Raw genomic sequence first — 12,682 nt, forward strand, 5'->3', positions numbered from 1 at the left:
CTCCGCCCCCCCAACAGCAAGTTTCCGGAAAAGGTCGGTAGGCAACGTCCCCGTGAGCCGCCGGGAGCGCAAGCGCCCCTATGCTTCGAGCTCCGGCCTGGAGCTGTTTCCGCTTCCCTCCGCGCCGACCCCGCCCAGGCCCCGCCCTATCCAAGCCCTGCCCCGCAGCTCCGGGGCGCGCGCGCGCGCGCGTGTGCGGGAGGGGGCGGGTGGGGAAGGATCGCCAGCGAGATCCCGAGGCGAGGCTCGCGCGCCCGCCCCCGCCCTGGCCCCCAGCTCCCACCCGGTCGGCCCGGCTCAGCCATGATCAAGGCGATCCTCATCTTTAACAACCACGGGAAGCCGCGGCTCTCCAAGTTCTACCAGCCCTACGTGAGTACCCCGCTGCAGCCGATTCGGGCTAGGAGGGTCGTTGGCGGCCGGCGGCGCCCTCAGGGCGACCCCCTCAAGCGCGCCGCGGCCCTTCTCGCGCCCCGGCCGTCTCGCGCTCCGGGCTGTCAGCCTCCCGGTGGGTGTGCCGGGTGCCCACCTCCCGCCGCGCTTCCTTCCTCCGACGTGGCTCTGCCCAGGTGGCTCCTCCGCCTGTCTGTGGGCTGGGTGGCTTCCCGGCTGCGCGGGCGAGGCCCTGGAGACTTCCCGGTGCGGGGCCGAAGCCAGTCGGTTAGGCGCAGCCCCCTGCGCCCGCGAGCCCACCCGGCGCTCTCGCCGATCTGCAGCCCGCGGCTTCTGTTAGCAGCCGAGGGAGACGGCGCGGAGCCGGTAGGTCTCGCAGCTCCACCTCCGTGACTCCCAGCCTTTCCTGGTGGACTTCTTTCTCTTCTCCTGTGGACGGATGGGCTACTGTTTTTCGCTGCCATCCTGTCGTCACGCAGGAACTTTGGTTTCCTGCGTTTGGAGACATGCATGCTCAGTACAGTCTCTCCAGTAGGTTGCCTTACGGGATCTACTGCCCCTGTGACTTTCAGGTGTCTCCTTTTTAACGAAAAAGATAAGTGAGGACCTAACGTTTTTATGTGGCTTTTCCCCCAGTGGCTGCAATTTATCTACTCCTGCAATAACTGGCGAGGATTGTAGTTTGACCAGTTAGAACTGTGATGCTATACCTGAAAGTTACCATTTCAGCGGCTGGTTTGGCATTTTTCTACGTAAGGGAGTTTGTCCTAATTTATAGTTTTTCTTTCTCCTCACGAAGAATAGTAATATCTGTTAAACTCTTTTAGAAGTGTAAATATTGTTGAAAAATGCGGAAGATTTTAAGGTAGTGAAGATAAGTAATTTATCAGTGTTTGAGGGAGGGTTACAGACAGATGTGCTTATCTGAGGGCAAAATTCACCACTATGTAGAACACAATATTAGGCTCTCAGTGGTGGGATTAATGTAGAGATAATACCTATTGCGTAGTATTGGGCATTTTGCTTAGAGCCAAAAAATGAGCTTTCAGCTAAATACTGAAAGTGTGCCAAGGCTAACACTTTTATGCAGATAAATCCCAGATGGAAATCATTCCTGCTGTTAAAAATTAAATGTGAAATGTCACTTTGCCTAAAATGATAATGCAGTCTGTGGAGGTGTTAGCTGAAGTGAGAAATCTTGAGCTCATTCCTCATTTCCTTAAGTAGTTTTGCTTTTGCTGGCGATAAAGAATATTTTCTACTACTCCTGTTTGGTTTTAGTGTAGCATAATTTAAATACTAATGCTCTAAGAATTCTACATCATTCTTTCATCCAGGATAAAATTCTAGTTGATTCTTCTGAGTGGAAAAAAATCCCCTTGACTTTACATTGCTACCCATTTGCCTAAAATATAGTACTGTGCTAGCCTTTATTGAAGGAATCTTTCTTTTAGCCATTTTGCCTGTGCCATCCATTTGCAGTGTAGAAACAGTGTGTTCCAATGGTGAAACAATTTTAAAATGTGTTTTTCCATATCTCCACTTAATAACTAAGCACTAATCAAAGTAGAAGGTTTCATGGCTAATCTTTAATATCAGTGTAACCACTTCTGTAGTGTAGAATTTAACCACATACAGAAAAATGTATTGAATTTGGAAATCCAGGAATACATCTTTCTCTTGTCCAACGATGGCCACAGAAATATCTTTTACTTTACTCAGTAGGTAGCAGTGAAGGTTAATGTGGGAAGAGACAGTTGTTGCAGCAGTGGCAGCTCTGGTGTCATTTATGGTCATTGCTACATGACAGTGTTACGGGGGTGGGGGCAGGGAGCTAAGAGATGTAAAAAAGAAGGATCTAGTGGTTGCTGGACGTGTGGAAGTGGGGATGCTAGGAACTGTTACTGGTCTTTTATAAATTGAGTTTTGCTAACTGTGTATTTACTTTTGTCATTCAGGAATAATTTAAGAATTTATTTATTTATATATTTGCTTTCTCTGATAGATCATAACCTGTTTGAGGGCAGAAATCTTTTTCATTCAGTCAATTCATTTATTCACTCTTTATTCCATTTGTTTGTCAGCAAATGTTGATGTCATGCCTACCATGTGCAGGCAGTGTTTTAAAATTTGGAGGTGAACAAAGAGATAACTTCTGCTCTTTCAGCAGGGGCATAGACAAAGCTAATAAGTAGAATATATACCATGCCGGATAATAATAAGTGCTGTGGGAAAAATAGAGCAGGGAAGGGTGATAGGGAATGCAAGGATGACACTTTAAAATAGGATAGTCAGGTAAGTTTTCACTGAGAAGATGATATTTGAGCAAAGACTTGAAGGAGGTGAGAAAGCCAGACTTGCAGGTATCTGGGGGAAGTTCTTTCCAGGCAGAGGGAGCAGCAGATGCAAAGGCCCTGAGGAGGGAATGCCTGTTTGAAGAACCTGTCTTATTGGAAGAATAGGTGCCAAGATGACTGGCAAAAGCAGACTACGTAAGGAAAGAGGAGTTGGAAATGAAGTCTGCATGTACAGGGCATCAGAGTTTATTCTATTCTCACTGCCTGGAATGTCCTTCCCTTCCACTGCCAAATGTCTAGATTCCATGCTTAACTCAAACATCACTTAAGCATCCACTGAATCCTTTTATCTTGCTTAAAGACTTCTCTTGGTTCTTAGGATTTTATTTTTATCTTTATTATGGTATAATATTCTATTTCGCATCCCAAAATTCCTTGGAGCATCGTATAGATTCCTTAAAGGAAGGTATCAGGTTTTAGATATACTTGTGTTACCCCCAGCAATCAACATTCAGCTTTGAATATAAAGAACTCCATACATCTTTGCTAAATGCATTCATCAGAGTTTCCTAGCTTGAGATGGAGTGTGGATTAGAAATGATTTCCTAAGGTTCCTTCCAACTCTTTTTTTGGCTGCGTTTGTCTTCATTGCTGCACGCTGGTTTTCTCTAGTTGCGGTGAGCTTGGGCTACTCTTTGTTGCTGTGTGCGGGCTTCTCATTGCGGTGGCTTCTCTTGTTGAGGAGTGTGGGCTCTAGGCGCGCAGGCTTCAGTAGTTGCAACGTGTGGGCTCAGTAATTGTGGCTCGCGGGCTCTAGAGCGCAGTCTCGGTAGTTGTGGTCCATGGGCTCAGTTGCTCCGCGGCATGTGGGATCTTCCCAGACCAGGGCTCGAACCCGTGTCCCCTGCATTGGCAGGTGGATTCTTAACAACTGTGCCACCAGGAAGTCCCCCTTCCAACTCTTAAAATTCAGTCCTTTATTAACTAGAAGTTTTAAGAATCCATGCCTTTAGGACAGAAGTAATGATGAAATAGCTGTAACTGCAACTGTTTGTTTTTAGTTGAAAGAAGTCTTTAAGAAGTAGATATCCAATAATATTGACAGTTTTTAGTTTAATTTATTAAGGGATATCTAGGTGTGTGGCTGGGGTACCAGTTCTGTACTCTGATAGGATGCTGAGGTTTGAGTCCAACAATATTGATTTGACACTGAGGAGTTTGAAAACTGTTTAACCATTTGCGAACCAGTTTCCGTTACTGCATTGGATTTCCATTTCTTATTTATCCTCCCTCATGATAAAACAATTTATATGTTCATCTTTACCCTTTAATAGTACATATTTCCAGTTCCCGCTGTAATAGATTTTTAGGTTTGATTGTGCCTCCAACCTGCTGTTATGTGAGGGACATACGAAGTCACACCAGTTTTTCTAAACTGAAGTTTTTGATTCATTCTGCTAGAGTCAGACGTTAATATTTCAAGGGTGGACTCAGAATGCATCCACTTTTCTTTTTTTTTAACATCTTTATTGGAGTATAATTGCTTTACAATGGTATGTTAGTTTCTGCTTTACAACAAAGTGAATCAGTTATACATACACATATATCCCCATATCTCTTCCCTCTTGCATCTCCCTCCCTCCCACCCTCCCTATCCCACCCCTCTAGGTGGTCACAAAGCACCAAGCTGATTTCTGTGTGCTATGCGGCTGCTTCCCACTAGCTATCTATTTTATATTTGGTAGTGTATATATGTCCATGCCACTCTCTCACTTTGTCCTAGCTTACCCTTCCCCCTCCCCATATCTTCAAGTCCATTCTCTAGTAGGTCTGTGTCTTTATTCCCATCTTGCCCCTAGGTTCTTCATGACCTTTTTTTTTTTTTCCTTAGATTCCATATATATGTTAGCATACGGTATTTGTTTTTCTCTTTCTGACTTACTTCGCTCTGTATGGCAGACTCTAGGTCCATCCACCTCGCTACAAATAACTCAATTTCGTTTCTTTTTATGGCTGAGTAATATTCCATTGTATATATGTGCCACATCTTCTTTATCCATTCATCGGTTGATGGACACTTAGGTTGCTTCCATGTCCTGGCTATTGTAAATAGAGAGGCAATAAACATTGTGGTACATGACTCTTTTTTTTTTTTTTTTTTTTTTGCGGTACGCGGGCCTCTCACTGCCGTGGCCTCTCCCGCTGCGGAGCACAGGCTTCAGACGCGCAGGCTCAGCGGCCATGGCGCACGGGCCTAGCCGCTCCGCGGCATGTGAGATCTTCCCGGACTGGGGCACGAACCCGTGTCCCCTGCATCGGCAGGCGGACTTTCAACCACTGTGCCACCAGGGAAGCTCCATGACTCTTTTTGAATTATGGTTTTCTCAGGATATATGCCCAGTAGTGGGATTGCTGGGTCGTATGGTAGTTCTATTTTTAGTTTTTTAAGGAACCTCCATACTGTGCTCCATAGTGGCTGTATCAGTTTACATCAGAATGCATCCACTTTTGTTTTTACCTTCTGTATCCTTGAGCTATGACTGCAGAAGTTCAAATGTTTTTCTTGGTTTGTTTCTTTAATTGATATTTAGCCATAGCAACTTGGCAACAGTAAACTTTAGTGTTTTTATGTTTGCTTGGCAATATTTGTGTATTACTATAAATGACTAATGAGATTTATATTTCATAAGCCATATATATATATATATATATATTTTTTTTTTTTTTTTTTTTTTTTTTTTTTTGCGGTACGCGGGCCTCTCACTGCTGTGGCCCCTCCCGTTGTGGAGCACAGGCTTCGGACGCGCAGGCTCAGCGGCCGTGGCTCACAGGCCCAGCCGCTCCGCGGCATGTGGGATCCTCCCGGACCTGGGCACAAACCCGCATCCCCTGCATCGGCAGGCGAACTCTCAACCACTGCGCCACCAGGGAAGCCCCACCAGATATATTTTTACATAGCCATCAAGCAAGCAAAAAAAAAAGCTCTTGGGTTATGATTCTCATGTTATTAATGCACCATGGCATATCCTTTGGTGAATAGCTGTAATAAAATAAAAGTGTTTTTTAATATTAATTATCTTAGTTGTGTCTACACATATAAAAATTGTGTATGTATAAGCATACACACAAAGTGCAACAAGAAAGTTTTCAAACTCTTACATACACGAGTTGTCTCAATATTCTTATAAACTATGTCTGATTATTAAGTTGTTTGTCAACCAAATGCAAGCCCTAGAAGGAACTCTCAGATTGTTCTTTCCTTTTTTTTTTGAATGTATTTACATAAAAAATATAAAGTGTAAGTATGTATAACTTTTTTCTTTTTAAAAAATCTTTAAGAAAGATGCATTGGTGTTTACTGATGTCTTTTTTTGGCAGCTATTAAGACAACGTGACAGATGGGATACTTAAACTTATTTTTATGATGGAGACGTAGTTGTCAACAGTTCTAAGTATTAATTAAGGTATTAACACATATTAGCATATAGTATTTGACTTTTGTTAACAAGATAATTCAAAATGATTTGATTTCCTTCCATATGCGTTAGGATGCTTTTGGCTAGTAAGTTGGGTTTTATGTAACCTGACTCAAATTTGCTTAAAAAGAACTTTGTTAGGATACAGAATAGGAAGTGCAGACTAGTAGACAAACTACAAAATTATTTGATTCAGCAAATCAATGACTTCATCATAGATCCAGTTTCTTTCTCTTTCTCTGCCCTCCTCTTCACAAAATTGATGTCCAAAGGCTGATTTCCTCCTTGAAATCAGTTGTAATCAATAAAATGCACAAGGAGAGAGTGATCTGTTCCTGTAATCCTGGGCTGTGTGTTTCCCTTCAGCCTGATTAGTTCTACCCAAGACCAGTAAGAGCTTATACGAATGGGGATCCATCCACCCTTGCAGCTGAGGAGGGTGGAAACATGAAGAAAATTGGTATTCTGTTGGAAAGGTGGAAGAGAAGAGTGGATGTGGGTAGGCAAAGAAGTGTCCACTATTCTCTCTTCATTAGCTCACGTTATTTCTTTTGAATAGGTAGTTTTTTCCTCTGTAATTTTAGATTGCTTCTGAGGATGTTACTATCGGAATGGTTCTTGATAATACGTGGTTCTGAACATGTGCCACAAAAGATCTTACTTAGTTCAAGGTATTCCTTACATCAATGGATCATTGAAAAATTCAAATATAATCACAATTTTTCTGGGTAGTATGCTTGAAAACTTGCTTTAAAAAATTAAGTTTAATAAACCTGTTGAAAATTGTATTGAAAGGAAGAAATAAAATGTTCACGATTACAGTGATTTTTTTTTGGTTTGGGGGAAAAGGTTATAAATAGGACAGTGTTATAGTTCATTCCTCTGCCTTTCAGGACTGAGAAAGGTCTTGTATAATGTGGCTGTATTATGTTTCTTTGGTAAAGTTGATTGTTCAATTATTTATTGTTTTAATTTTTAAATGTTTCTTTATTGTGATTACATGGAAAATATTTAAGTATTAAGTTAACTGGGGGACTTCTCTGGCAGTGCAGTGGTTAAGACTCCGCGCTGCCAATGCAGGGGGCACAGGTTCGATCCCTGGTTGGAGAACTAAGATCCCGCATGCCACATGGCGTGGCCAAAAAAAAAAAAGATCACTAGGGACATCCTTGATTTCACCACCCATTGATAACTATTGATAGTGTATTTCTTGTTTATTTTTTCTTAAATTTTTTCTTTCAGAATATTTCGATGAAGAGTATATACCTTTTAGACATTACTAACACAAAGAATACATTGAAGCTGTTGTTGGATTTATGGAACATTTGTGGCTTTAAGATAACCAAATATCTGGTTAATGTCTGGCTGTTCTATTGTTAAATGTTTAAAAATACAATAGTGTATGTTAATTGCACTTTAATAATTTGCATGTATTTTTTTCTCTGTGTATATCTTTTTTTTTCCCCACATAGTTTAACTTCTGTAAGTAACCTGAGTGTATCAGGGCCCTTCCCTTTTTTGATCCCAAAGGGCAATATTTGCTAATTTTTGTTATAAAGTCAAAGAATTCATTCTTTAACACTTGGAGTTGTCTTTGTGCTTTTTGGGTTATGGATTTCTTCACTGCTGCTGCTAAGCCAAGGTGATTCTGAGTTGACCACCTAGAGGAGCCAGTCCCCTTCTAGTTTCTTGTTGTGTAAAACTCTCAAATTAGGATAAATTACACATTCAGCCCTATGAGCCTTCCTCTTACCAAATCCTTTGAACTGCAATATAGATAAACAACTTTATTTACTGAAGGATCAGGCAACGCTCAAGAATACTACAGTGTAGGAGGAGTAAAGGCCGGTATACTAGCCATCAGGTGTTAAGTTCTTAAGTCTCCAAGGGGAGGCACATATGGACTTAGTCCTTTGAAAGTAGGAGTGGCCTTTTTGGATACTATCTGACCTGTCCATTGCACTCTCTATGCTCTCTTCCTCTGCCCATATTCCTTCAACCGATATCTATTTGTTGTTTGTATGCCCCTGTTCTAAGCACTGCTAATATTGTAATGAGTAAGACTCATGTCCTTCCTGCCCTATGAGTTTACATTCTAGTGATAGGAAATAGGCAATAAACAAATTATGTAACAACTGTGATTAGTCTATAAAAAAAATGAAACAGTGTAGGGGGATAGAGAATGATGGAGGAGAGGCTATCTTAAATAAAATCATCAAGGAAAGCCTCTTTGAAAACCTGACATTTGAGAAGAGAACTGAATGAGGTGAGGGAGTGTTTGAGAACAGCTAAGGAAAGAATGTTTCAGGCAGAAAGAGGTTCAGGATCCCTCACATGGGTCCGAAATTTGTGTTGAGGAATAGCAAGAAGGCAAGTTGAGTGATCACAGGGAGGAGTGGCAAGAGATGAAGTCAGAGAGAAAGACAGGGACAGATCATGCCCATATGCCAAATCACACAGTCTCTTCGAATCTTTCAGTCTGATGACATCATCCCTAACATGCTCTCCACAAGAAGTGGTATTTCTCCTTGAATCCTACTTGTATTTTGCACAATTGAACAATGCCTCTGGCCTCTGCAGGAGAGTCAGTGATGCTCAGTAATGAGACTCTGCTCAATTATTTTCTTCTCTACCTGGTTTGGAGAGGTAGGAGAGCTAACGCAGTGAATGAAGGTAAAAGTGAGTGCTCAATTCTGTGCAACCTCTATACTAATGAGACCAGTGGTCAAGCTGGTTTCGCTTCCTAAGTAACCTGTGAAGTAATACAACTCAAGAAAAAAAGTATTTATTTTTCCCAGACACCTCACAGCCTTGATTATAGATGAGCAAAGTTTATGTGAAGCCACTAAACCACCTCTAATATTGTGCGAAGCATCTACATCTTTCCTGCCTTGCTTCGAGCCTTGTAATTCAAGAATCAGTAGCTGTCAGTCATTGTTCCCTTTGTTACCCAGAAGGAGAGGGCTCTTTATCTGTGTGTCAGACCCACTGAATTGTTTTGATTACTATGTGCTGTCTAATTAAGTGGGGAAGATTGCTAGTGTATCCCACCACACATATATTCTTCCATTTCCTGTCATCAATATATCTTAGTGTGATTGTTACAAAATAATTTTTTATGGTGCTAAAATATATGTAATGTGAAATTTACCATTTTAGGTAGTATATATAGCTCTGTGGCATTAAGTAAATTCTCAGTGTTGTGTAACCATCACTAACCCTCCATCTTCAGAACTTTTTCATCTTCCCCACTTGAAACTTTGTACACTGTTAAACACTTAACTCCCCATTCTCCCCTTCTCCCAGCCACTGGTAACCACCATTCTCCTTTCTGTCTCAATGAATTTGACTACTCTAGGAATCTCATGAAAGAGGAATTATACAATGTTTGTCCTTTTATGACTGGCTTATTTCACTTAGTATGATGTCTTCAAAAGTTTAACTATGTTGTCGAATGTGTCAAAAGTTTAACTATGTTGTCGAATGTGTCAAAATTTCATTCCTTTTTAAGGCTGAATAATATTCCATTGCATATATGTATGTGCCACACATTGTTTATCCATTTATCTGTTAGTGGATCCTTGGGTTGCTTCCACTTTCTGGCTACTGTGAATAATACTGCTATGAACATGGGTCATAGGATACATTTCTGTACTGACTAGTAACATTGAGCATCTTCTCATGTGTTTACTGATCATTTGTATAGCTTCTTTGGAGAAATGTCTGTTTAAGTACTTTGCCCACTTTATAATCTGGCTGTTTGATTTTTTGTTGTTGAGCTGTTCTTTATACATTCTGGATATCAATCCCTTATTAGATATATGATTTGCAAATATTTTCTCCCAATCAGTGGTTTGCTTTTTCACCCAAGGAATGGTATCCTTTTTCAAAGGATAGTGTCCTTTGATGCACAAAAGGTTTTAATTTTGGTGAGGTCCAACTTACCTTTTTTTTTTTTCTCCTGTGCTTTTGGTGTTATATCCAGAAAATAATTTTTTAATGACCACATAATAGTTTGTTGTATAGTGTATCATAATTTATTTAACTAGACTTCTACTGTGGACTTTTATTTTGAAAAATGTTTTTTTAAATGAAGATTGAATAAGAAAATACTTATAAAACCTGATGCATAATAAAGACTCAATACTTTACCTAAATAAATAATAACTTTGATTACTACTTTTATTATTATTACTTTTATTATTACTACTTCTTTCTAATTCCTATCCTTAGTTGGAAAATTATATAACTTAGGGACTGTAGAACATTCCAGAGATTGTTCTCAGATACTCTTATTTCCTCAAAATGAATCGTAGACCTTGTTTTGGAATGAACTTCCTTCTTATTACAAAATACAAAGTCCTTCAAGATTCTTCCAGAGAAGAGTTTCATTGAGAGATGTTTTAAGGAGAAAGCTAAAAAACTTGCCCAGCTTTTTTTTTTTTATTTTAAAGAATTACCTAACATTTAAAAAAAACTTTAAGATATAATTTATAATTCACATGCTATAAAATTCACCCATTGAAAGTGTACAATTCAATGATTTTGTTTTTGGTAATCATGGTTGTGCAACTATCACCATAATCTAAGTTTAGAACATTTTCATCAAACCAAATGAAACCTCATACCCATTAATAGTCACTCCCCAATCTGTACTCCCCCCAGCCCCTGGCAACCACTGATCTATTTTCTGTGTCTTTAGATTTGCCTATTCTAGACATTTCATATAAATGAAATCATGAAATATGTAGTCTTTTGTGGTTGGCTTCTTTTCACTCAGCATGATGCTTTCAAGATTCCCTCATGTCACAGCACATATCAGTACTGCATTCTTCTTTATGGCCAAGTAATATTCCATTGTATAGATATACCACATTTGTTTATCCCTTTATCAGCTGATGGATGTTTGAATTGTTTCTACTTTTTGGCTACTATGAATAGTGCTGCTGTGAACATTCATGTACAAATTTTTCTGTGAACATATATTTTCACATCTTTTGGGTGTGTATCTAGGAATGGAATTGCTAGGTCATACAGTAACTTTGTTTATTAATTGTTTAAAGAGCTACCAGACTGTTCTCCAGACTGTCTATTCCATTTTACATTCCCATCAGCAATGTATGAAGGTTCTAATTTCTCCATATCCTCATTAATTCTTTTTTTAAAAAAATATTTGTTTATTTATTTTGTTGTGCCAGGTCTTTATTGCAGCAGGTGGACTCCTTAGTTGCAGTTTACCGGCTCCTTAGTTGTGGCTTGCCAGCTCCTTAGTTGCAGCTCACGGGCTCCTTAGTTGCAGCATGTGAACTCTTAGTTGCAGCATGTGTGTGGGATCTAGTTCCCTGACCAAGGATTGAACCCAGGCCCCCTGCATTGGGAGCACGGAGTCTTCACCACTGCACCACCAGGGAAGTCCCTAATTAACTCTTGTTATTTTATTATATGTCTTTTTGATTCTAGCCATGCTGGTGAATGTCAAATGGTATCTCATTGTGATTTTGGTTTGTATTTTCCTAATGACACTGACAGTGAGCATCTTTTCATGTGCTTATTGACTGTTTGCATATCTTTGGAGAAAAGTCTTTTCAAATCCTTAGCTCATTTTTAAGTTGGGTTATATGCCTTTTTGTTATCGAGTTTGTAAGAGTTCTTCATATACTCTGTATACAAGTACCTTACAGATGTATGATTTGTAAATATTTCTTCCTGTTTTGTTGTTTTCACTTTCCTGCTGATATCATTTGCAGTGCAAAGGTTTTTAATTTTGATGTCGTCCAATTTATGTATTTTTTCCTTTGCCTGTGTTTTTTTGCACATCTAAGAAAGATTTGTCGAATCCAAGGTCATATAGGTTAGTACCTATAATTCCTTCCAAGAGTTTTGTAGTTTTCTTACACTTAGGTCTGTGATCCTTTTTGAGTAAGTTTTGTGCAGGGTGTGAGCTAGGGATTAATGTTATTTTTATGCATGTGGCTATTCAGTTTTCCTAGTACCATTTGTGGAAAAGACTATTCTTTTCCCATTGAATTGTCTAGATACCTTACTCCAACTTTCCTCCCCAAATTTTACTTTGTTTTTGAGTTTTCAGACCTTTCAGCTTCCACCACCGTTCAGGCTTTCTCTTTAAATATTTCAAACTCTCAGTCTATCACCTTCTCAGCTGTTTGTTATTTAAATTAAATAATAAGGTTTTTGCCACTGAAAGTGGGAACCATTTTAGTGTGGTAGATGTTAATTTTAGAGTGTTAATAATAGCTGTCATTTATTGAGTGCTTTCTTTCTTGTGCTAAGTATTTTTAACACAGTTTTATACATTGTGGGGGAAAATGCCAGAGAGTTCAAAGAAATTTAATGAAATATCTGGGCAAGTGTTAATATAATTTCTGTTGCAGGTGCCCTCTTCCCTGCTTGTTGTTTGGGATTTAAGGGTAGCCCCATGATGACTGTTCTTTATACACTCAGGCTAAAGTGAAGCCTACTCACATATATCAAGTCTTCAGCCAGACTTCCTACTTG

General features: G+C 39.9%; 1 protein-coding gene across 1 annotated transcript in view; it reads left to right on the forward strand.

The window, feature by feature from the left end:
- The first annotated feature begins 80 nt into the window (after window positions 1-80).
- Window positions 81-12,682, forward strand: part of AP3S1 (adaptor related protein complex 3 subunit sigma 1) — a 70,587-nt gene continuing 57,985 nt past the window's right edge. The window contains 2 exon segments of the mRNA XM_029218191.1: window positions 81-178; window positions 180-372. Of these exon segments, the coding sequence (XP_029074024.1) occupies window positions 81-178; window positions 180-372 (291 nt within the window).

The sequence above is a fragment of the Monodon monoceros genome, unplaced genomic scaffold (genome assembly GCF_005190385.1).
Source record: "Monodon monoceros isolate NGI ecotype Baffin Bay Population unplaced genomic scaffold, NGI_Narwhal_1 Super_Scaffold_12, whole genome shotgun sequence".
Classification (NCBI taxonomy): Eukaryota; Metazoa; Chordata; class Mammalia; order Artiodactyla; family Monodontidae; genus Monodon; species Monodon monoceros.